The 23243-nt window shown below is 41.6% G+C and overlaps 1 protein-coding gene across 1 annotated transcript in view; it reads right to left on the bottom strand.

Annotated features, from left to right (window-relative positions):
- Positions 1-2797: 2797 nt before the first annotated feature.
- The window catches only part of gpr139 (G protein-coupled receptor 139), a 58359-nt gene continuing 37913 nt past the window's right edge, over positions 2798-23243 (bottom strand). The window contains exon 2 of the mRNA XM_068003724.1: positions 2798-3732. Within this exon, the coding sequence (XP_067859825.1) occupies positions 2798-3732 (935 nt within the window). The remainder of the gene's footprint in view (positions 3733-23243) is intronic.

The following is a 23243-nucleotide window of genomic DNA, read 5'->3' as shown; positions in this document are numbered from 1 at the left end:
CTACATTACAACAGTGACTACACTTCAAAATTGGCCATGAACTGAGGTCGTGAAAGGTGCATTATAAATACAAGTTCATTCTTTTTCTTTCCAACACTTTATTTTTAAAAAAACAATACGTATATATTCTACACTGTAAAATACAGAAGCATTAAAATATGTATTTAACAAAAACATTTACACATATACAACTGTCAAATATATTGTATTCATAATTTAAATCAATTCAATATTAAATGTTTACTCATTTTATTTTAATGCACAAGTCCCATATCTTAAATAGTTTACCAACGAATTTTCATTCAATACATTTTTTGTTGCTCATTTTTTCGTCATAACACCATGTGATACAGTAACTTAGTAATTTAATTAAAAGACTAATTTCTATAAAATGCCTATTTGAAGTATGTAGGAGCAGCAATATTAGGTAATATATGTGAAGGAAGATGGTGCATAATGTAACATAATATTTCTGGATACTTTTTCTTGACACATTGATTTTTGTTATGGCTCTTTCCCTTCCAACTCTATAGCGATGTTTATTTACCAGTTTACAATGGCAGACAGTAGCTGGCAATTGGAGGATCCAAGTATAATATGCTGATAGCTGGATTTTTTTGTTATCTATGGTGTTTGTAGCCTAATAATAAAGCCCCAGCTATTGGGACCTCAAGGATATTGCTATATCCTTTCCATCGCCAATTAGTAATGAAAATTTTCACAATAAATACTTTTATGCTGTATTTTCCTTGATATCTATTTTTCACAATCATCTATGATGATTTTTGATATACTGTTTTGACATCTATTGGAAAGCATACCATCTCTCTTGTTCACTGGTGCCAATATTGTGATATTATGTAGTATAATACGAGCGATTTTACTTTCTGTTCAACGTTTCCATAATATGAAATATGTAAAAAATTAGATTCAGGCATATTACAGCATTGTTTTTACTATTTAAATGTATAGAATTTCAAAGGACTATTTCAGTCATTTAGAAAAGAACTCACTATGTGCTTAAACATAGTGATTTGCAATGAAGAGATAACCAAAGACCAGGTCCTTCTTAAAAATTGAAATATGCATTTTGAAATCATTCCCAATAAATACCTAGGTTCATTTCAAAAGCAACAAAAGAATATCTTTCTGTACATGGACAGACACAGGAGATGGTTCAGAGAGTCAATTCATACAATCAATTTTGAACAACTTTAGACATCACCTAGGATAACATAATAATAGAAATCAAAACACAAGTAAAGCACATTTTATTTTGAAATTGATTTAAATATAGGAAAAGCATTAATGAAACAAAAGCAACTAAATCTGGTCCAGTATATTCCATGGAAAGTGTAGGCTTTGGTTGTTTTTTTAACAGTAAGAAGCAGCTTATGAGAAGCCCACTCCCAGATAATGTTTATAATTAAGGCAGAAAAAGCATTAAAGCTACTAATATTAGCCTATAGGCAAAAATTAAACATTTAGTGAGCGTATAAAACCTGTCAGCTAGCATTCTTTTAAATTTACTGTGCAAAGTATTGTAAGCAAGAATAATAGTGTTCAACGATCACAGTGCATTCACAATACAACCATTATTTACTTTGTTACAAACAAGTGTTTAAAGTTCTATTTCTGTCAGTTGGATGTTTTGACCAAGGAATACAATGTGGACTTGTAGTTATCTGCAGTACTAAAACCCATACTCATTCTGCACAATTTCAACTTTTCAAGAGTTCTTCTCTTGTCTAATTATAAAACGTGCAGTAATATTAATCTTCACAATTTTGTTAATAACACAGAATTACAAAATCTGTATTTCAGCAACTGTTTCCCATTGATTGTTTCTAAAAGTTGAATAAACTCACATATTCAGGATAACCAATCAGTAACAATCTCTTTGCTTCTGTGTATAAAGTCCATACAATTATTAAATAAATTCTCTGCAATTGAATTGAATATTTTTTCCTCTTTGTAAAACAATAGATATGATAAATTGTTGTGTGCTGCTCTATGAGTAGCTGTGGACTGTTACTAAGTAGCTTTACCTTTCAGAATAAAAACCATAAATGGCACTATCTATGACTATCCTTTTTACAACTATTAATTGTTACAGCAAATTCCTCTTAATTTGCGGAAAATAATGTGCTTAAGAATTCCAATGAAAACAGACCAGGCAACATAGAAATCACATTTACTCAAATATTTCATCTGAGGACATTCCTAAATGACTCACAAAACATGATAAATTAAATACGTTTATAACATCGTTGCAGAAAACACCCTCCTATATTTGCACTGTAGGACCCTACTGAATTGGATACTAAAAATCCAAGGGAATCAGTACTCTACTTCCACTCAATTGAATTTGTACCAAAAAAACCTTAAGCACTCTTAAGGAATATTACTGTTTAGATAATACATAGCATACAATCTTTTGGTATAAGTGATTGTAAATTAAGCACTAAGTTTTTTTTTTGCAGTCTGTTATCCTTTTGCACCAGTTTTTGCTACCTCTTCCACACATTATTTTTTTGCTCCATTATTCATGCAAAGATCTTACAGTAACTTGCATGTCATTGTTAATTTGTTCTTGGAGAAGATGCTATTAATGCCATATATGTTCAAAAGTTGCTAACACCTCAAAGGTGAGCAAAGTTGTATTAAAATGGTGGAAGAGACAGAAGTTGACACTAAAATATGCAACTATTTGAACAATAAATGATCAGGCATTGTGATCTTCAAATAACAATTCAGCCATCAAAAATGTTTTCCACTTAGGCAATAAGTTTCTAGCTCATGGTGATATCTTCAGAGGTTTTCCGTCCTTATCATATTGGTACACAAGCATCTTGATGCAATGGGAGTTGGCAGGGGAGATCCATGGACTGCTGGTGATTGAGAAGTTGTGGTTTGTATAAAATTGCACCGGCTGTTTCTGACATTTAAAGAAGGCCTTCAGTGTCCCAGCTGCCATTGTGCGGAAACGTTTACTGATAAAACAATAAAGGAAGAAATTGATGGCTGTGTTCAGCAAAGCAAGCATGTTGGCTATGTCTGACACTATGTGCACTAACCAACCATTATTTATAGGTGATACGTAGAGGTGGTAGAGAATCATCACCATTCTTGGTGCCCAGAGTATTGCAAATATGGTCGTAATAGTGAGCAAAATAGCTGTTGTCTTCCCTGTGGAGTATCCCCTCATGCGAAAGTTACTTTTCCTTTTAAGTTTGTGAATAATAATTGAATTCAGAACGAAGAAAATTGAACATGGAACCAAATATACAGTAAAGCAGTGGACCCAGATCAGGATTTGATGCATGGAAGTACTTGTATAGTTTTCACTCCAGATGTTGGGCCACCAGTAGTATGGTAAGCTGGTCAAGAAACAAGTGACATACACACTCATTATGACTTTCCGAGTACGTGCGGGATAGGACACTGTATGGTACTTAAGTGGGTGACATACAGCAATGTATCTGTCAATGGTTAAAGGAACAGTTATCCAAATAGATGTGTGATTGGAAGAGAATTCTAGGACTCCAATTATTTTGTCCAGTACTTGAGGCAGCTGTCGGCCTAGAATGAAGTCTTCAAGCAGAAAATCAAGAAATACAATGAAGAAAAGGACCAGTATATCTGCAGCAGCTAGTGCCAGGAGATAATTGTAGGAGGACTTTTGTCTCCGAGCCACCAACCGAGAAAGGATGATTACCGTGAGTATGTTGGCTGCGAAAGAAAGAAAAGTTTATTCAGACATTCATGTATTACAAGGCAATTCGTCATTTTAAACTTTTGGGTTGATTGCAGTTGCTTTATTTACCTAAAGAAAAGCTAAGATATCTCTCAATTGATTTCAGGCAATGCATTTTCTATTTTCTCTCAAGTCACTCCTTCACATAATTTTTAATTATGTGTTGCTACATCAGAAAATAACGTACTTTTTGATCTTTTCCTTGAGATAAATAAAGCAGGCAACAATCTTGGTCCTTTTGGTGTCCTTTTATTTTTAAAAAAGTGCCCTGAAATTGCATAGCTGCAATCCTGGCAGTGATGCCAGGATCGTAACTACAAGTGCCCTGCAGTGTTGACCCCACCAGGTCAGTAGGAGGGCACCTCACTGGAATGGCCCCTGTGGATACCTGCACCACTACAGGCACACCTTGGGTGCTCGCCAGCCCAATGCTGCTGCTATTCTGTGGGGGAATTCCTGGTCTCACTCGCCCCCCACCCCCCAAGAAACAATTGGTAAGGGTGTCAATAATAATTTTTTAAAAATTCTGCTAAACTTTGTGGGTCTAGCTACTTCCCTGGCTTGGACCCTTCCAGTGGGTCCCACTTGCGTCCTTCTGGTGGTGGGTACACCTCACATCACTAAGAGTAACAGCCTCCAACCTTCCTTCGGGTGTCTGACAGTCCGAACCGACCTGAGAAAGCTCCCACCCTTACAAGGCCGAGCAGGAACTCCCAGTGTCGGCCGAGACCCATGCCTTTCCGCCACACTTCTGCCAGGGTTGCAGTGGGAATGTTTCAGAAATGCCAAGCAATTTGAGGCCTTGTGTCTAAACCTACTTTGGAAGGGATATTTCATGGTGATGAGCGTCTTGAGCATTGATAGGAACTTCAAGCAGAAGCCACAAAAATCTTTCTGTCAGCCAGTCTTTCTTTCAGGTACGTTGACAAGACACTAAGAAGCTTGTCAAAATCCTAAGAATGTCAGCAGAGCAGTACTTATGAAAACTGAGAAGCATTAACTGCAACATGGAATTATTGATTAGCTTTTGGCCACTTTTTGAAGTTGTTTGGTCTGATGGACTGACCTTTCAGGACTTGATCAAAACTCAAGCTGTTTGGCCAGGAAAACTATATATTATTTATCACTGACGATTATAATGGCAGAAATGTGCATCAAATCATTTCCTTTGGGTCACAAACCAAATGACCTTTCAATGTAAGTGCCTCTTAAAAATGATGAGTACTTACATTGGAGAATAGGGGTGGGCAGAGCAGATAACATTTTTGTAGCAACAGGCTTAAAATAGTCCAAACTGTTGTCATGGTGACAATACATAACAATTTCACATTGACACAAAACTTTGGGGGGAGGGGGATTTTCACCCTAACTGCCCTGTGGAAACCTGGCAAGTGGGCAGCTTAAATGCCCTGGGTGACTTACCCGTCCATTTCCCACCTGGATCCCAACGATATTTCATTTTAATCTGCCCTTCTCAGCAGGTGTCAAAGGCACCCACCTGAAGCCGAGGGGGTGGGTTCTTCTTTAAAAATGCAGATTGGGATCCGATGATGTCATTGGACTCCAACTGCGATTTTAACTCAGGCCTGAGTGGGAAAGCTGCTGGCTTCCCTGCCAGACTGAAGCAGGTGGGAAGAGGATTGGGATGCGAAGAGGCCCTGCAAGGTAAGTTTTTTACTATCTTGTGTGGGGCCAGGAGGAGCAGGAGTGGACCAGCAGCATGGTAATCCAGTAATGAGGTAATGAGGTTCGACGGTTAAAATGAACGTGGCATCATTCTGCCATCAGGTGGGTCAGAAACAAACTGACTCCTGTGGTTTGCCACTGGCTCCAAGGCCTGCCACAGCCACCCTTCAAGGCAGAGACCCCGGTGTAGGCCGGGGAACCGGCCTGAAAAATCCAAATGACCCTGAAACCAGAAAATAGATTGCCATCAGGGACCCGTCCTTGCAGTGGGTGGAAGTCCAGCCCCATGGAAGAGCCTTCGAGATTCTGCAACAGCGGAAAATCCTAGCCACAGTGTTCTAGTGCACATAAAGCCTTTTGTCCTTCTGGTCTGGCTGTTCAGAGTATTAAACAAAACACTGGATTAAGCTCAATATACACATTATCCACTCGGGCTGTAAACTCCACAAGTAAATTGCCAGAAGTATTCATAGAATAGAATCATAGAAGTTTACAACATAGAAACAGGCCCTTCGGCTCAACATGTCCATGTAGCCCAGTTTATACCACTAAGCTAGTCCCAATTGCCTGCACTTGGCCCATATCCCTCAATACCCATCTTACCCATGTAACTGTCCAAATGCTTTTTAAAAGACAAAATTGTACCCGCCTCTACTACTGCCTCTGGCAGCTCGTTCCAGACACTCACCACCCTTTGAGTGAAAAAATTGCCCCTCTGGACCCTTTTGTATCTCTCCCCTCTCACCTTAAATCTATGCCCCCTCGTTATAGACTCCCCTACCTTTGGGAAAAGATTTTGACTATCTACCTTATCTATGCCCCTCATTATTTTATAGACTTCTATAAGATCACCCCTAAACCTCCTACTCTCCAGGGAAAAAAGTCTCAGTCTATCCAACCTCTCCCTATAAGTCAAACCATCAAGTCCCGGTAGCATCCTAGTAAATCTTTTCTGCGCTCTTTCTAGTTTAATAATATCCTTTCTATAATAGGGTGACCAGAACTGTACACAGTATTCCAAGTGTGGCCTTACTAATGTCTTGTACAACTTCAACAAGACATCCCAACTCCTGTATTCAATGTTCTGACCAATGAAACCAAGCATGCTGAATGCCTTCTTCACCACCCTATCCACCTGTGACTCCACTTTCAAGGAGCTATGAATCTGTACTCCTAGATCTCTTTGTTCTATAACTCACCCCAACGCCCTACCATTAACGGAGTAGGTCCTGGCCCGATTCGATCTACCAAAATGCATCACCTCACATTTATCTAAATTAAACTCCATCTGCCATTCATCGGCCCACTGGCCCAATTTATCAAGATCCCGTTGCAATCCTAGATAACCTTCTTCACTGTCCACAATGCCACCAATCTTGGTGTCATCTGCAAATTTACTAACCATGCCTCCTAAATTCTCATCCAAATCATTAATATAAATAACAAATAACAGTGGACCCAGCACCGATCCCTGAGGCACACCGCTGGTCACAGGCCTCCAGTTTGAAAAACAACCCTCTACAACCACCCTCTGTCTTCTGCCGTCAATCCAATTTTGTATTCAATTGGCTACCTCACCTTGGATCCCGTGAGATCTAACCTTATGTAACTACCTACCATGCGGTACCTTGTCAAATGCTTTGCTAAAGTCCATGTAGACCACGTCTACTGCACAGCCCTCATCTATCTTCTTGGTTACCCCTTCAAAAAACTCAATCAAATTTGTGAGACATGATTTTCCTCTCACAAAACCATGCTGACTGTTCCTAATCAGTCCCTGCCTCTCCAAATGCCTGTAGATCCTGTCTCTCAGAATACCCTCTAACAACTTACCCACTACAGATGTCAGGCTCACCGGTCTGTAGTTCCCAGGCTTTTCCCTGCCATCCTTCTTAAACAAAGGCACAACATTTGCTACCCTCCAATCTTCAGGCACCTCACCTGTAGCTGTCGATGATTCAAATATCTCTGCTAGGGGACCCGCAATTTCCTCCCTAACCTTCCATAACGTCCTGGGATACATTTCATCAGGTCCCGGAGATTTATCTACCTTGATGCGCGTTAAGACTTCCAGCACCTCCCTCCCTATAATATGTACACTCCTCAAGACATCCCTATTTATTTCCCCAAGTTCCCTAACATCCATGCCTTTCTCAACCGTAAATACCGATTCAACTGCAAAGTGCCTCAAAGTAGTTCCATAATAACACCAACTCAGTCAGACCAAAATAATTTGTATTATTTTCAGCAAGATACATAGAATAATGGATGTCTGGCAGGGAGCTGAAGGCAACAATTTGATTGAGTTGTTCTGATGCCCTCATAAACAACTGAGTGAAGTTCAAGCAGTTTATGAATGTCAGTTCGTCTGTTGAGTGAATTACTGCCTTAGATTCACTCCCAGTCTGCCACCCGGTTTCCTTGTATCATTGTTAACATAGTAGGATTAGCATGACATAACTGAGATGATAATAACGATAGTAGCAATGTGGGAATAGTTTTTAGCAGAATACAGCAAATTGTGACACACACTAATATTTAAAAATGTAGCCAGAAATTCTTAAATATCATTTAAGAGGCAGTGCTTATATATGTTCTTTTACCATTGCACAACCAACTATCTCCATTTAAAACTCTACACCATGTGAAGCTATTGCAAACATTAGTCCAGGGCCATTTTTTCTGTGACTCACACAGAGTCAATGACTGTCATGTGCCTACATAGATTTGTTGTGCAATTCTTAACCCTTGGAATTTCTCTGGCACATCTATTTATTTGGCATAGAAACCCCACAAAGAAACAAAACATTGCATTGCCATCTTGAATGATTATTGACAGTTTATGCATGCTAATATATGTATTTCTGATAAATATCTCTGATGAACAGTAGGCTGAAATTTTCCCCATTAACATTGTTCAGACTAACTGGTAGAGCTATTGCTGTAAGAAAATAAGAATATAATGGTCCTGATTTTAACTCCGGGCCAGTTTTGGGTGGATGGGCAGGGGTGTGAATTAGAAACTCACCCGCTGATCCACAATTGAGGCCCAGGGTATTTTAACTCCTGGGCCTCATTTAAATCCTGCCGGTAGGAAGCGGTCGCCCACCAAGACCAGGTGTCAGCATTGGCTACCAGGCTGTCCCGCAGGGGTTCTGCAATCCTCATGGCCTCACAGAAAAATAAAGAGAAGTTTAAAAAACATACTTTTTTGGGCCTCTTCTGATCCCTTTTCTCACTATGTTGGCCTGGCGGCAAATCCAGTGTGGCTTCCCAATCAGGCCGCCAAGTTGAAATTGCAGTCGGGTCCTGATGACGTCATTTGGATGCGACATGTAAAAAAGGACCTCGTTGGCATTGGGTGGGTATCCGTGCCACCTATTCAGTTGAGCATGTTATTATCACAACCGGTCAGCTGTCGGTGGCTCTGATCAACTAAGCCTGCTGTGCGCTGCACAACTTTGCCATTCATTAAGAGGAACTCACGTAGCCAGAAAAGCTGGGAGGCAAGCCAGTAGCCTTGACTGCAGAGGAAGAAGAGGAGGAGGAAGATGCTGAGGCTGATGCATGGCCTGGTTGACTGGTGCATCAAGGAGTGATTGATAGAACTCAAAAGCAGCCCTTAAGTCCCTATATGAAGAGTCCTGTGGCCCTCTCAGTAATACCCCCTCTGCATTCCAACATGCTGGAAAAATGCTTCATGCCTTCACTACCATCCTACATGTTTGCCCCCAACATTAACATTCATAGGTCCCTTCTGGTCAGTAACATAATTAAAATTCCAAAGAAGGTGCAACCATTTCACTTTATTACTGCACATGTATGTCCCTGTATCAATATTTGCTGCTCCAATGCTTTCCCTGGGTGTGTGTAGGGTGTGCGTCATCTACTTCTTAATTTGTGACGCACTACTACGCCTCAGTGAGAACCTCGTGACTTACCTGTGGTGAATACCTGGTTTCTGCTGGGCCATAAGTCGAACCTGCCACCTCAACATCTGCACTGGCTGGCTGCTCCTGTTTCCTACCTGCCTCTTCTGTAGTCAGCTCGGAAGGGGCAGATGGATGCTAGCCTGAGAGGGCAAGTCCTTATCCATGGCTGTTCCTGCTATTCCCCATTGTTGGTTACCCCTTTGGATCACAAGGGATCAGACCTTGTGGGCCCAGACCATTGTCTGACACTAAAAAACACAAAGCCTGCCATGAAGTTCCTTGCAAGCTGATCCCCTAACCTCTAGTGAGAGCCTCTAATGTTGGAGCCCAAGATCTCAATAATGATTGACACAATATTAATGAGCAGAACTGTGTCAATACTTGGGCTCTGTGCTCCAATAAAACCCCCAGGCTCTCCACCATGAAGGGGCCAGCACTGGAAAGATCTGGTCTAATTCAGTGATAAGGCTGACCAAAATAAAATGGTATCTAGACAGCTAACCAGGATAGCGTGCTGTATTTTTATTATTTTCTTTATTGCAAGGAGAGACTGAAATTAAGTTGAAGGCGAGATTTGTTATAACTGTTACTCCGTAATTTCACTTACTGACTGTAAAATAAAGCAGCTTAGCAATTTGTATCTGGCCTCGTTTCACTAAAGTACCAATCAGTCTGTCTTTTGGAAGATTAGAGAAGCACATGTGAAGGCAGGTGTAAAGATCACAAATCCAGTTCATATACCAAGGGGGTCACATTGTTACACAACCCAGGTTACGTTATCATTTTTTGGGTAGTGAAAATAAAATCCTGATCATGATGTACATGATTCACTTCTAGGAGAGACTGGTGATGCTAACATGAGAGAATATCTAAGGGAAACCCAAAATTTGTAACGCAAGAGTTAATTAAATCCATGGAATACTCCCTTCTATATTTTTATAATGTTTTAAAATTCTACTTTGATAGGTTTTTAAAAAAAATTCTTAAATTCCGCAACTATACTTACAGGAATTTGAGTAAAAATCGGGGTGTTAAAAACATTCACTAAAATATAGATCACATTCAGTAATTTTTTTCTTCTTCTCCAGGTGATCAATATGCTGGTACATGTATTTCATTTTTGAAGACTAGGATGGTGTCCCATTGGCCTTTCTGCAGAGGCACTGGTGTAATTAACCTAAGATGTAACCGCTGACCCGTTGGCATTTTTGTTGTCATGAGCGACAACAGACAGCAGACCTGATTACCAGTAACTCACTGACAGCTGTTCTGGTATTTTGATTCTTCTCCTCTTAAGTACAAAGAGTATTGGGCCAGAATTTGCTGTCAAAATAACGATGAAGCTAATTGCGCTCGCTTTATCTATGCATAAATGTTACAGGAACTTTAGGTGGGGAACAGATGTCAATATCCGAAAGTTGCTGTCTGAGTTGTGTCGCTCCACCGTTAACTTTGCGGAAACGGCATTTCTCTGTCTACCTCACCATTGCCATGCATTGAATGTCATGAAGTTGCTGTATTTGCGCCATAGATACAAACTAAATCTGCTGCAGATATTTAGGGCTAGTAATTAGTAGTGTCAGTACCCTTTTAACAACATGATAATTGTTAATTACTGCCAATCAACCTTTCTGGCATTGAAAATTAATTTTACAAACATGGATTTTTGAATTTTTCAGGGAATATCAAATTTCAAATTTTAAATTTTTTTTCTTACTTTTCCTTTCTGTCCCTCTTTTCTCTTTCTCTTAATCCAATCTTTCTTTCCCTTTATTTCTCTTTCTGTACCTGATTTGACATTGCATTCACCCCCTTTAATTCACCCTCCTTCTCAGTCCTTCCTGTGTTTATTTCCCAATCTTTAAATCTTATTGATTAAGGAGATACCCTGTTTCTTGCCCTGTTCACTCAGGTCCCAGATGCCCTGCTCCCCTCACTGCGCTGTTATCAGTTTGCACTTTCAGCAACTTTGTAGGCACAAATTTTTTGAGCTGAAAGGTGCAAGGGCAAGTCTAACTAATGGCAGATGCCATTAGATGCCCTGCTTACAGCAAATTCTGGCCCATTAACTTCTAATCTGCTATGTCTATTTATGTCATTTGATGGTTGTGATGGCTTTTTGCGAATATATCAAAATCATAACTCAGTTTGCTATTGAGAACTGGTATGAGACATTAATAGATTTTAGTAAGAAAGCTTTGATTTTGTTTGCAATGATAGTTATAAAAAATTATATTCTAAGTTATTTAAGATAATTTCTGAACATACTAGAGCATTATTTAAAGATTTTCAAAAATGCCTACTGGTTAAAAAAATTGTTAAAAGTGCTTAAATTGCTGCAGCATGAACTTTTTAATCAGGGTTGAGACTTGAAATAAGTTTATTAATGTACTAATTTAAAAACCAGGATGTTCCAAAACCATGGTGTTATAAACAATCAACAGGCATTTGATGAATAAAAGGTCTTACTTTTGTAAAAAAACAAGTTCAAAATTATCTTTACACAATTTGTTGCATAAATGTTCCAAGTTCTTTCATTGTTCCCAATAAAACTCCATTTAAGAACACCCCCAAAGACTCATTGGGCAAGTGCAGCACATGGTGTAATACTGAGCTATACAGAGCAGGCCCAATTAGATTGAATTAACTGAATTCAGGAGAGTAATGGATATGCCAAAATTGACCTCAGTATCCATGGGATAGAGAGGGGAAAAATCAGTCAGCGTTTTTATTCCTGATCACTATCCACTGTCCCCTGATGAAAAGTATACCTGTGAGGAAGTCAAATAAGGAGAGGATCCAGCTCTACTGTGATAACTTCTATGGTTGAATAGCCTGCCTCCACCAACTATTTAGATTGACGTGTGAACAATGACCATTTTCAGGTATTGGAAGGCTATTGGTGCCTGTGGAACTTAACTCCAGCATGAGTTAGTGCTTTCAGGACAAACGGGGAGAAAACTGAGGTGAAATAAAACTCCATTTAAGCCTCTTGTTTCCTGTTGTGTCTTTAATTTATTGTTGTAGATATCTATCTCCTAATTATCCAGGAAGCTATCTGCCGGTGTCTATTTATCCTGCCCTCTCCCCCAGATCCTAACCCATTTATGTTTGGCAATCAGAACGGCTAGTTGTGTTATTAGTAATTATCAGTGCAGTACTGAGGGAATGCTGCACTGTCGGAGGTGTCGTCTTTCGGATGAGACATTAAACCGAGGCCCTGTCTGCGCTCTCAGGTAGATATAAAAGATCCCATGGCACCGTTTCAAAGAAGAGCAGGGGAGTTTTGCCTGGTGTCCTGGCCAATATTTATCCCTTAACCAACACCTAAAAAACAGATTATCTGGTGATCATCACATTGCTGTTTATGGGACCTTGCTGTGCACACATTGGCTGCCGCATTTCTCATATTACAACAGTGACTACACTTCAAAACTACTTAATTGGATGTAAAGCACTTTGGGATGTCCTGAGATCATGAAAGGGGCTATGTAAATGCAAGTCTTTCTTTTACTCGTTTTGGTCCAAAGGACCTTCTACATAGGAAGGTGGGGGAGGGGTAGAATTTCCACAAGGGTTCTCCCAGTCTCCTGCTGTAACTTTGGCAGAAGACAGGCGTAAACCCTGGATAAATGGTACAAATGGGTTTCTCCAGGATTTTGGATGACCTTCTACCAAAGTTACAGTGGGTGATCTGGAGAACCACCACTGAAATTCTTCATTGGGAATTTTTAGGATCAGGAAAATAACATTGGGAAGATCGAACCCATCGTCTTCGCCCTCACCACAAACTCTGTTCCCTTGTCACTGATTCCACCCCCTCCCCAGCCACCATCGCAGGCTAAACCAGACCGCGGCCTCGGTGTCTGTCCTATTTGACCCCGAACTGAACTTCCAACCCCATATCCTCTCCATCACAAAGATTGCCTATATCCCCATTCATAACGTGCTCGCTTCTGCTCCTGTCACAGCCCATCTGCCTGCTGAAACACTCCTCCATGCCTTTATCACCTCCAAACTCCACTATTCCAATGCTTTCCTGGGTGGCCTCCCACCTTCCACCCTCCGTAAACCAGCTCATCCAATACCATGCTGCCTGTATCCTTTCCCACACTAAGTCCCCCTCACCTTTGTGCTCGATGACTTACATTGGCTCCTGGTCCCCAGCACCTCAAATTTAAAATTCTTTACCTTGTATTTAAACACCTTCATGGCCTTGCCTTTTGCAATCTCTGTAGCCTCCAGCCCTATCATGAGAACTCTGCTTTCCTCTGTCTTTGGCCTCTTATGCATCCCCCACTTCCTCCGGCCCATCATTGGCTGTGCCTTCAGTTGTGTAGGCCCTACGCATTCGGATTCCCTCCCTAAATCTCTCTGCCTCTCCATTTCCCTCTCCTCGTTGATGTTAAAAGCACACCATAAATGTAAGCTGTGTTGTTGTTGATGATGTTGTTGCTGTTGATGTTACTTTGGCTACATTTTTTAAAGCCACATTTGTACCTTCTCTTTCTCAGAAATATATGCAGTTCCCTTTTGAACCCATTTGTTCAATAATCTTCAATTGTGTTTTATTCATATGTCTATTGATCTTTCAAATCCTTCTAACTGAACTTCTATCTATCTGCAAGATTAAAAGTTTTGCATCTGCCATATATCTGCAGGATGTAGGAATGCCCAAAGTGTTCAAAGGGCATGAAGCTTGCTGATTTTTTCAAATTTCACATTCACAAAAAAGCAACCAATCATAAAATGCTTAAATGTTCAAACGCATACAGTGATCTTCACTATACTAAAAAAAACCATTACAAAAAAAGAAAACAATTAAAAAAAGAACCTTTGGCAGTCATGGCAGTTTTCCAATTTCCCCTTTCTTTTACTTCTTTATCCATTTTATGTTTTAAGGATTCTGACATGGAAGTGTTGGTTCTCTGACTGCCCCTCTCCTCTGCTGTCATATTTGCTTAGACTTATTGCTGGTCCTCCTCCTACAATTGGTTGTTCCTGCCTTACTACTCTGCCGATTCTATACGCCAAGGAGATTTTATGAGGGAATCTATGAGTGCAGAGCTGTGGCTTTGTGAACTTCAATTTATAACGGAAGTCTTGGATGAGCTGAGCCAGTTGCTGCACACTGATCACTTGTCCAGATCAACTGCCTGAATAGCTCAGCCAGTGCCTATCAAAAGTGAGTACAGCTCTCAACTTTTTTTTAACCACTGGCTCATTCCAGGTTTCAATGATGGATTTCTGTAATGTCACCCATGGTGCCTCCAGTCTTCCATTCACCAGGTCACCAATGCCATCTTTAGGAGACCCAAGGGACTTATCCATTTTGGGATGATTCCAAAGCAGCAACATGAAAGCACCATTCAGTTCTATTATATTGCTGGTTTCCCCAAAGTTTTGTGAGCTATAGATGGCACCAATGTTGTACTGTGGGCCTCTGCTTATGAACCCATTGAATTTCACGAATAGAAAGGGATTCCACTCCCTCGATGTTCAAATTGTTAATGACCAGCTGTAATGAAGCCTCTATGTCAATGCCAAATTTATGGGGAATTGTCATGAAGATTTTGTCAAGGCAGTTTATTTTCCCAGCTCTATTCTGTGTCAAGATGGCTTCTGGAAGTCAAAGCTTCCAAGGCTCATGACACCGCTTCGAGTGCCAATCACACTAGTTGAACATGGGTACAGTAAAACCCATGCATCAACTGGAGTGGTCTTTCAGAGGATTACTGGGATTATGAAGGGATGGTTTTGCTGCCTTGACAGATTAGGAGGGGTACTGCAGTTTTCTTTGAGTGGGTCTCTCACATTTTGGTTGCTTGTACATCTTTACCATTCGGAAAAGAATGTAAGTGGAATCCCTGGAAGAGCTGAGTCCAGCTGCTGTGGTGGCCGAGGAACCCAGAACCCAGCATCATGATAATCTTGACTCGGAGGACGCAACTGCCCTAGCTGCCAGAGAAGTTAGTAGGCAGATTATTTGTGATACATTCTCCTCAGATTAAAGCACCCAACTTTGAAAATTTTCATTACTACATCTCCCCAGCCTTCATGACAACTACATCCTTCTATGATAAAACACCTGTCTTTGTTTATTACTAAACAAACATGTTACTGCACCCCAACCAGACCTCAAGAGAACTAATGAGCACATCAAACAATATATCCAATTCAAACAACAACATCTGACTTATTATTTTTATACATAGTTCAACTTCAACATACGGGCTTACTTTTTCTCGCCGTGTGTCTCCTTGGTGCCTAGATGTTTTCTATGACCTATCGTGTTGCTTCATCTAGGTGCCAAATGAGGGCCAGTGTTATAAGAGGTGGTTGGCCACTGAATTGGAACAAAAGCCTCTTAGGACCTAGGTGGTCTTTATCTCATGACAATTTAGTCCGGGCCCTGCCTCTTATGTGCTCTCTGAGTAGGCCTCTGAGGCGCTAGGATGTGCAGGCCCGAGTGTCTAAAGACCATAATGTAGGTCCCTCAAGCCAACCCCTTAGGGTCTCAAGGCCTGACAAGGAGACATTGACTTGTCATGGGCCACTTCTGTGCAGCTGGACAGTTGCAGAAATTGCCATGTGCTCAATTGATCACTGCAACAAGGAAAATGGTTTTCTGGTGCTGCTTATGAAGGCAGTGGACTCCACTGTGAACCCTGCCATCTGGTGCACATCCTGGGAGAACAATCTCTGTTCCTCTACCTAGTTGTGAACATCCTTATTTTCATAGGAGGACCCATGAGATCTGAGCCCACTGGCTCATCAGGCAAGGAAAACCATCTCCAGTCTCCACTGGGAACGACTGAGTTCTCATTCACTCTTCACCATTTTGGCTCACTCATGCTTTGTGAATCATCCAGTTGCAAATTTCTCATCTTGACTCCTTCCTCTCCCTGGGTGCCTTTCTCTGAGGTGATGAATAGGACAGAGAAGGCAAGTGACTCAGGGGGTGAAATCGACTGGGATGCCCAGAGGCAGATGGGCCAGGCTCTTCATCCTCATCTTCTTCATCATCATATTCATCATCATCATCATCATCATCATAACCAACCAAGATGTAGTTAATTTCTGGCTCCTCCTCTCCTTCTTCCTCATTTGTCCCCGGTTGGTGTGTTTGATCTGCAGAAGAAGAGGAAATGAGCAGCACCCAGAGAGAGTGAGACAGAGACAGCTTTGGGATTTACTACAGCTGTTTTTATGAAGTGCTGTAGCAGGTGCAGCTTCTGCTTTATATTCACTTCCCTATCAGATCTCTCATGACTGGGATTCCACAACCCATGCCCTGACTCTCCTGATCATTATGAGCAAGATTTTTCCTGGAAAAAAGATTAACAGTATCAGGTGAAGGGAAGCACCTGAAGGACATCCCCCAGGTGAAACAAACAGCTGATGTAACAGAGAGGAAAAGTGCTGAAAGGACCCTGTCACAGGAGAGATGGAGTTGTAAGGGGCTGCATGCAAGGAAGGGGAATTCCAAACACAGATTCAAGGTGCATTCTGCATGATGGCTTGAAATTAGATTGACCAGTGTGGGGGATGCCAGGGTGCCAAAGTGAAAAGGGAACAATTCTCTTACCTTGTCTACCCTCATCAGGTTATTGAGTTTCTTCCAGCACTGGTCAGGTGCCCTGGTCAGTGCCACTTGCCTCTATATATCTCGAGCAACATCATTCTTCCCTGTGGGGTCCACCAATCAGTCTGTTCTCATCCCCATTTCATTCATCAGGACCTAGGGGTCAGCGCCAAAAAGTTCTGGGCTCACTGTTTCAGTCTCTGGGTTGCCTGGGAACGGGCTGGGGATGCTCTGCCACTCTGGGAAGTGCATCCCATCCTTATTCCTAGATGCCTATATGAAAGTTGTCTTAAAAAAGGACAGTAAGCCCTTGGTAATAATTCAATGCAGTTGTATACGCTGAGTAAGGCGGGAAGAGAAATCACTACTCACCTACTGGTCCTCCAGGAAACTGATTTGAAATCATACAGCAACAAGTTACGTCCACCAGCTGTGCTTCACTCCCATTTTACACTGGATTTGCGGCTGTGGCCTGCCATGCATTATGATAATAAGTTGAACTCGCAAATTCCAGCCAGGTCAGCAATGCATGTCACCGACAGGTACACCATGCTGTAAATGGTACGAAGGGATTTTGGTGCCTTGGTAGCATTTTATTATGTATAATCTCAAAGGACAATAACATCCTTCCTATAGTTTGGTGACCAGTATTGCACACAGTACTTCAGGTAGCATTTGACCTGTGCCTTCTACAGCAACTGTATCACTTTTCTCATTTGTATTCTATCCCAGCTTTCTGGTGTAAGATTTTAATCTATTGTGACACTTAATCTATTGTAACACAACTGCACTCCACTGAAATAAGACCTTCAAAATGTCAATAACTTAATAACGATTCTTTAACGTAGAAAAGCATCCCAAGGCACAGAGGCATAAGGAAAAAGAATGTTGAGCCAAAGAAGGAGAAATTAGAAGGAATGCCAAAAGCTTGGTCAAAGAGGTGGGTTTTAAACACGGCCTTAAAGGACGAGATGGAGGTGGAGGGGTTTAAGAAGGGAACTCCATAGAGTGGGACCTAGGTAGCTGAAGGCACAGCCTCCAAGGGTAGGGCGAAGGGGGTGTGGACAAAAGGCCGGAGTCAGAGGAATGGAGGATGCAGAGGAGGGGTCTGTAGGGCGACAGGAGCTTACAGAGAGACCACTGACTGATTTAAACACAAGGATGAGAAATTTAAATTCAAGGTGTTGGTGGAACTGGGAGGCAAGTGTGATGGGCAAGTAAGACTTGATACAGGATAGGACATGGGCAGCCATGTTTTGGATGAGCTGAAGTTTGTAGAAGAGGAAGGATGGGAGACTGGTCAGGGGAGAATGGAATAGAATGACAAAGGCATGAATAAGCCTTTCAGCACCAGTGGGCTGGCAAAGGGACATAAGAGGGCAATGTTACAGAAGTGGAAGTAGGCGGTGTTTGTGATGAAGAGGAAATGAGGTTGGTAGCTCAGCTTACAGACACACGGCACATTGAAGTTGCAAACTGTCTGTTACTGGCCGGGACAGTGGCCAGGGAGTGAGTGGGGCCGAAGATGATGGTTTCGGTCTTCCCAATGTTTAGCTGGAGGAACTGTAGATTTAGACAAAAATTCCATAAGGGTTCTCCTGCTGTAACTCTGAAAACACCCATTTACATCTTTTCGTGGGGGCTCAGCTGGTCTCCCACTGGAATTTTGGTGGGAGATAGGGAGAATCCCTGTGGAATTTCAGGACCAATCTCTTCTGTGAATTAATTTTGCGTTCTAGCAAATCACCTATGGTATAATTTTAATACTGAGTTGAAATCAGAGACAGAACAGTGTAAACACTCAGCAGGTCACCCATCATCCATCCTCCCCGTTAGATCTCTCCATTATTGTTTGCTACAACCAGTCCTCAGCACTTACTATCCATTTTTGCCCACTTTCTTAAATAGCACTTTAAGAAGGAACTTGCATGAGTGGAGAAAACGATTACAGCTGACCAACTCACCCACTGAAAGTCAGCACCATAAAGAGGTAACTCCACCTAATCTTCCTGAGGGAATTCACATACTGAACCTGGATTATGGACTCTGAATATACATATACTTGTAAAAATCAAGATATGCTAAAAGAGCTGGGACTCTACACTTTAAAGAAGCGTAGACTTAGGGATGATCTGTTCATGGTTTATAAGATGATGAAGGGAATAGACTGTGTTCGAGTTGACAGTTTGTTCCAATTAAATAGGTTAGGGAGGACCAGGGATCACAATTTTAAGTGGTATAAAACCGGATCTAGGTTAGATGTCAGAGGGTGGTTCTTTTCCCAGAGAACAGTGGACCTTTTGATTAGGCTCTCAGCTTGTGCGGTGGATGCTGATTCGCTGAATTCTTTCAAGCAAGAGCTGGACCTGTTTCACGTCTTGCAAAAGATAGGTAATGCAGGGTCGGAGTGATCTCCTGGACTAGTTTCGAACACCTGGCGGGGGGTGGGCGGTCGGAGAGGAATTTCCCAGATATTTCTCCCCCAAATTGGCCGGGGTTTTTATCTTTCCCAGGAGACCACATGGCTTTTTGGGTGGGTGGGGAGTGTGTATATTGTGGTACACAAGGTATCACAATTGTGTGGGACAGGCTGGATGGACCAGAGGGTCTTTTCCTGGCTGTCATTGTTCGTATTTTCGTATATAGAGATATTTGTATATTGAACATACAAATAATTTCATTCGGATTAATGAGGATTGCTGTTCGAGCCTTTCTGCATTTGAAAGGATATAAGACCTGAGATCATTGATTTGTTCATTCTAATCTAACTTTTAGAGACAAAAAGGAAGACTTTAACTCGGTCATTCCGGTGGGAACAGGAGAGTACCGGGCCTTAAATTGGAGAACTGCTCTTACCCCCCGTTACTGCTCTGATCCTATCCGCTGCCATATTGTCTAGAGTCTTTACAAGGGCAGCCCAAGCACCTACCTGAATCAGGCGGGACTCTCATTAAACTATGCAAATCGGGGTCCTGTGATGTACATAGGATCCCAATACAATTTCAAGGTTAAACCACTCTGGTCTCTGAACCTTTTTGGAGGGAATCCAACACATAGGACCCCATTGCAATTTCGAGGTACAAATGCACGTGCCATGCATTCTCCATCCACTTATGGTGAACCCAACAGCACGCACAAAACACTGGCAATGAGCATTGATTAGAGCAGCTACAAGAAGTGAGTGCAGATATAAGTGACCCATGAGCGTATAATCAACAGAGACTCAGTGATATGCTTCCTGCCTGTACATGATGCATATTTCCTCTTGTTTTCCATTGTAATTCCCTGGCCAAAGGGGTTAAAGAGGTTTCAAGTGAAAATGATTGAATTAATGGCCTTAAAGGGACTGCTGCCGACTGCTCCAAAAAACGGAACAGAACTTTTCTCTGCTCCTCCTGGCTCCCTGAAAATGCTGCAGGTCACTCCTGGCCTGGGCTCTTCCCTCTCTGTGTTCACCTCCCCGACTCCTCCCAGGATCTACCTGCGAGCAGGCACGGCGTCCGTGCTGTCCAATATTGCACGGGGCCCGGAACCGGCAAGCTGCAGCAGGACAATCGTTCAGGGCATGCAGCTCACCGGCAGAATGGAAACGAGGCTCGGGCCTCTGCCAGCAAGAATGGGTGGGTGGCCGGCGCTCTCTGCCTGCTGTCTGCTTGTTCTCCGCTGGTAGTTAAAATTTCCTTTCTATTGATTTACAAACTCCATGGGATATAAATCCACCCTGGGCGGTAGGTCAAAACAGGCGATGGCGAATCGGCAGGCTGCTCAACATTCCGCCTGAATTTCTTGTTCATTGACTTCAATCGGGCGGAGCGCAAAACGAGCTGCCCATTTGCTATTGCCCATTTTGCACTCCCGCCCAGGGTGAATTTTTGCCCCTTTTGGTCCACTTATATGCAGGACATATAGATTTGTACTCATTGTTTTTCTAATGCTTCCCTATGTTGAAAGATAGAAATTCTGCTCAGTGGGAGTGGTTCCCCAATGATAACTGAATGAGTAGCACTAGAACGTGGAAGACCCTCACTTGACATCCATATTCCATGCTAATGTGATGCAGCCCTCTAATTTCTGTGTTACAGGCATGGTCCCCACTGACCGTTGAGTCCATCAATTTAAAATGGCCATTAAAGGTGAGTAAGGTTATCATATGTGAACTCTTAGAGGTACATGGTTATTTTTTTAAAATATGATTTTACTGCAAGATATGGGGTTTGTTTTCAAAGTGCCTCTGTCATAGTATTTCATGCTTGACGACAAAGAAAGTCAGAAAAGTCATGTCATGGAGATCAGGTGGCAGTGGAGTCATGCTGTCCATACCCGCCATTATGCTACCAACTCGATCTGCAGACCCTGACACACCTATCTGTCACTAACAAAAGAAAACTGTTCACTGCCCATAGATGTATCAAACAAATGACTGGTGCATGTTCTACAGGACTGGCATCGTCATCCCCCTTTCTCACTGGAATGCAACAGTTGCCCAGTTGCACTGCAATGCTGCATTTCATAAAGTACACGGGGTCATTGATCACATCCAGTTAGCCATCCTGCAACCCATCCTGTGTGCTAATAGCTGAAAATGTGTCATCCAGCTGGGGTGGCTTGGAAGGATTTGCTGTGTGAATCACTGTTAAGATTTCAATTCCACAACAGTTTTCAAATGTGAATTGCATGCTGTGCCATGCTGCTGTATGGCTATGCTCACTAAGCATTCAAAAGAGGTGTAAAGTTGCATGTAAAGTTTTGAACAGTATAAAAGTAACAGGTTCTGTGGGCACACTTTGTGCCACACAATTTGGGATGGGTATTTTCTATAAGAATCTGCTGGATAACATTACCTGGGCACATTTCTGCAGGTCTGCCAACTCCTTCCACATTTGCTAACAAGTCCCCTTGGTATTGCAGACTGCAAACACCCTGTCAGCAATTTCCTGCCAGACATTTCAGACAACTTCTCTGGGGAGGGTGCCTTCATGCTCTTTCAAGTGATTAAGGATTGTTCATTATCTTTCCCATGTATAGAAGGGGTAATCCTTTTCTATCCAATGAGATAATATTGGAATTCTGAGATCTGTAAATAAAATGTAAATAGTAATAATCTCCACGTTACCTGGTCCCTGTCTGCCCTTTCTGATTGCAATCTGATCTTATGTACTATAAAAAGCATCATAGACTTGTATCTTGTAACTCTGAGGAAGGAGGTAGGTCTGCATATACCACAGAGTTATCAATCGTCCCTCTTTTTCAACAGGAAGAGAATCAATACAGTAATTTTGGAGTTTAAAACTCTCATTCTGTGTCAGAATATGCCATTTAAGTTATTTTTTGGAATTCAGCCATACTTTCTTCTCCCTCAAATATGCCACCTGGCCACACTCCTCCTCCTGTCATGAAGAGAACAGGCAGATGCCCTGCTCACAGCCTGTTACTGTTTTGTATTGGCGATCAGGCACTGTCATAGCTTGCTGAGAACTGTCCTGATGACTTTTATCTTTTCCCCATGCAGCACGGTTCAGATCAGCAATTGAGCAGAGGAGATAGGTTCTTGAATATTCCCACAGTCATTTTAATTTAAGTTATCAAATCCCCTTGATTAAGACAAATGTCATTTTTAATGTGGATTAAACAATGATTGAATTTAAAATCTTTGCAACTTTCGTTTCCTTCTATTTTCAATGTAAAATTAATTGCTCTGAATGAAATAATAAATGGAACAAGAAAATACAGGGAAAATCTTTGAATGTCACCCAATAAGAAAAGTACTCACGTCTAAGGTTGTAAATAGAAGTTTGTTGAAAGCTGAACTTGTGCTAATGAGGAGAAACCCCAATTGCTGAATATGATGGCCCAGAAATTGCTTAAAAAAGAACGGTGAGCTCAACAGCGGTCTCCGTTGTTATTGACGAAATCGAGGAGCAAGTTCCGGCATTCGCTTGGAAATCCGGAACTTGCTCCTACTGGTTCGCTGGCGATATGTCAGCTTCGCATTGAAGGGGTATCACCGACTGCAATCAACAAAATCAACGTACCAGCGCCAACTTGCTCATCTGCCCAGCTGGAAAGTAACTAATATCACCACAAAACAGGTGCGTTTAAAAATACCGGGTCTAAACTAAGTTTTAACAGTGCTGTAAGTCTTACTGACTGCCAAACAACTAAAAATTAACTTTTAAAAATGTGGAATCTCATTACTTCTTATTTTAATAGGTTTTGGCCATTAAATTTTTTTTTAAAAAGTTAAAAAATTACGATTTTTTTTACCTTTTCCTTCTATCTCTTT

Source organism: Heptranchias perlo, chromosome 22 (genome assembly GCF_035084215.1).
Source record: "Heptranchias perlo isolate sHepPer1 chromosome 22, sHepPer1.hap1, whole genome shotgun sequence".
NCBI lineage: Eukaryota > Metazoa > Chordata > Chondrichthyes > Hexanchiformes > Hexanchidae > Heptranchias > Heptranchias perlo.
The sequence above is the reverse complement of the archived record's forward strand: the minus strand, read 5'-3'. Positions and strand labels throughout refer to the sequence as shown.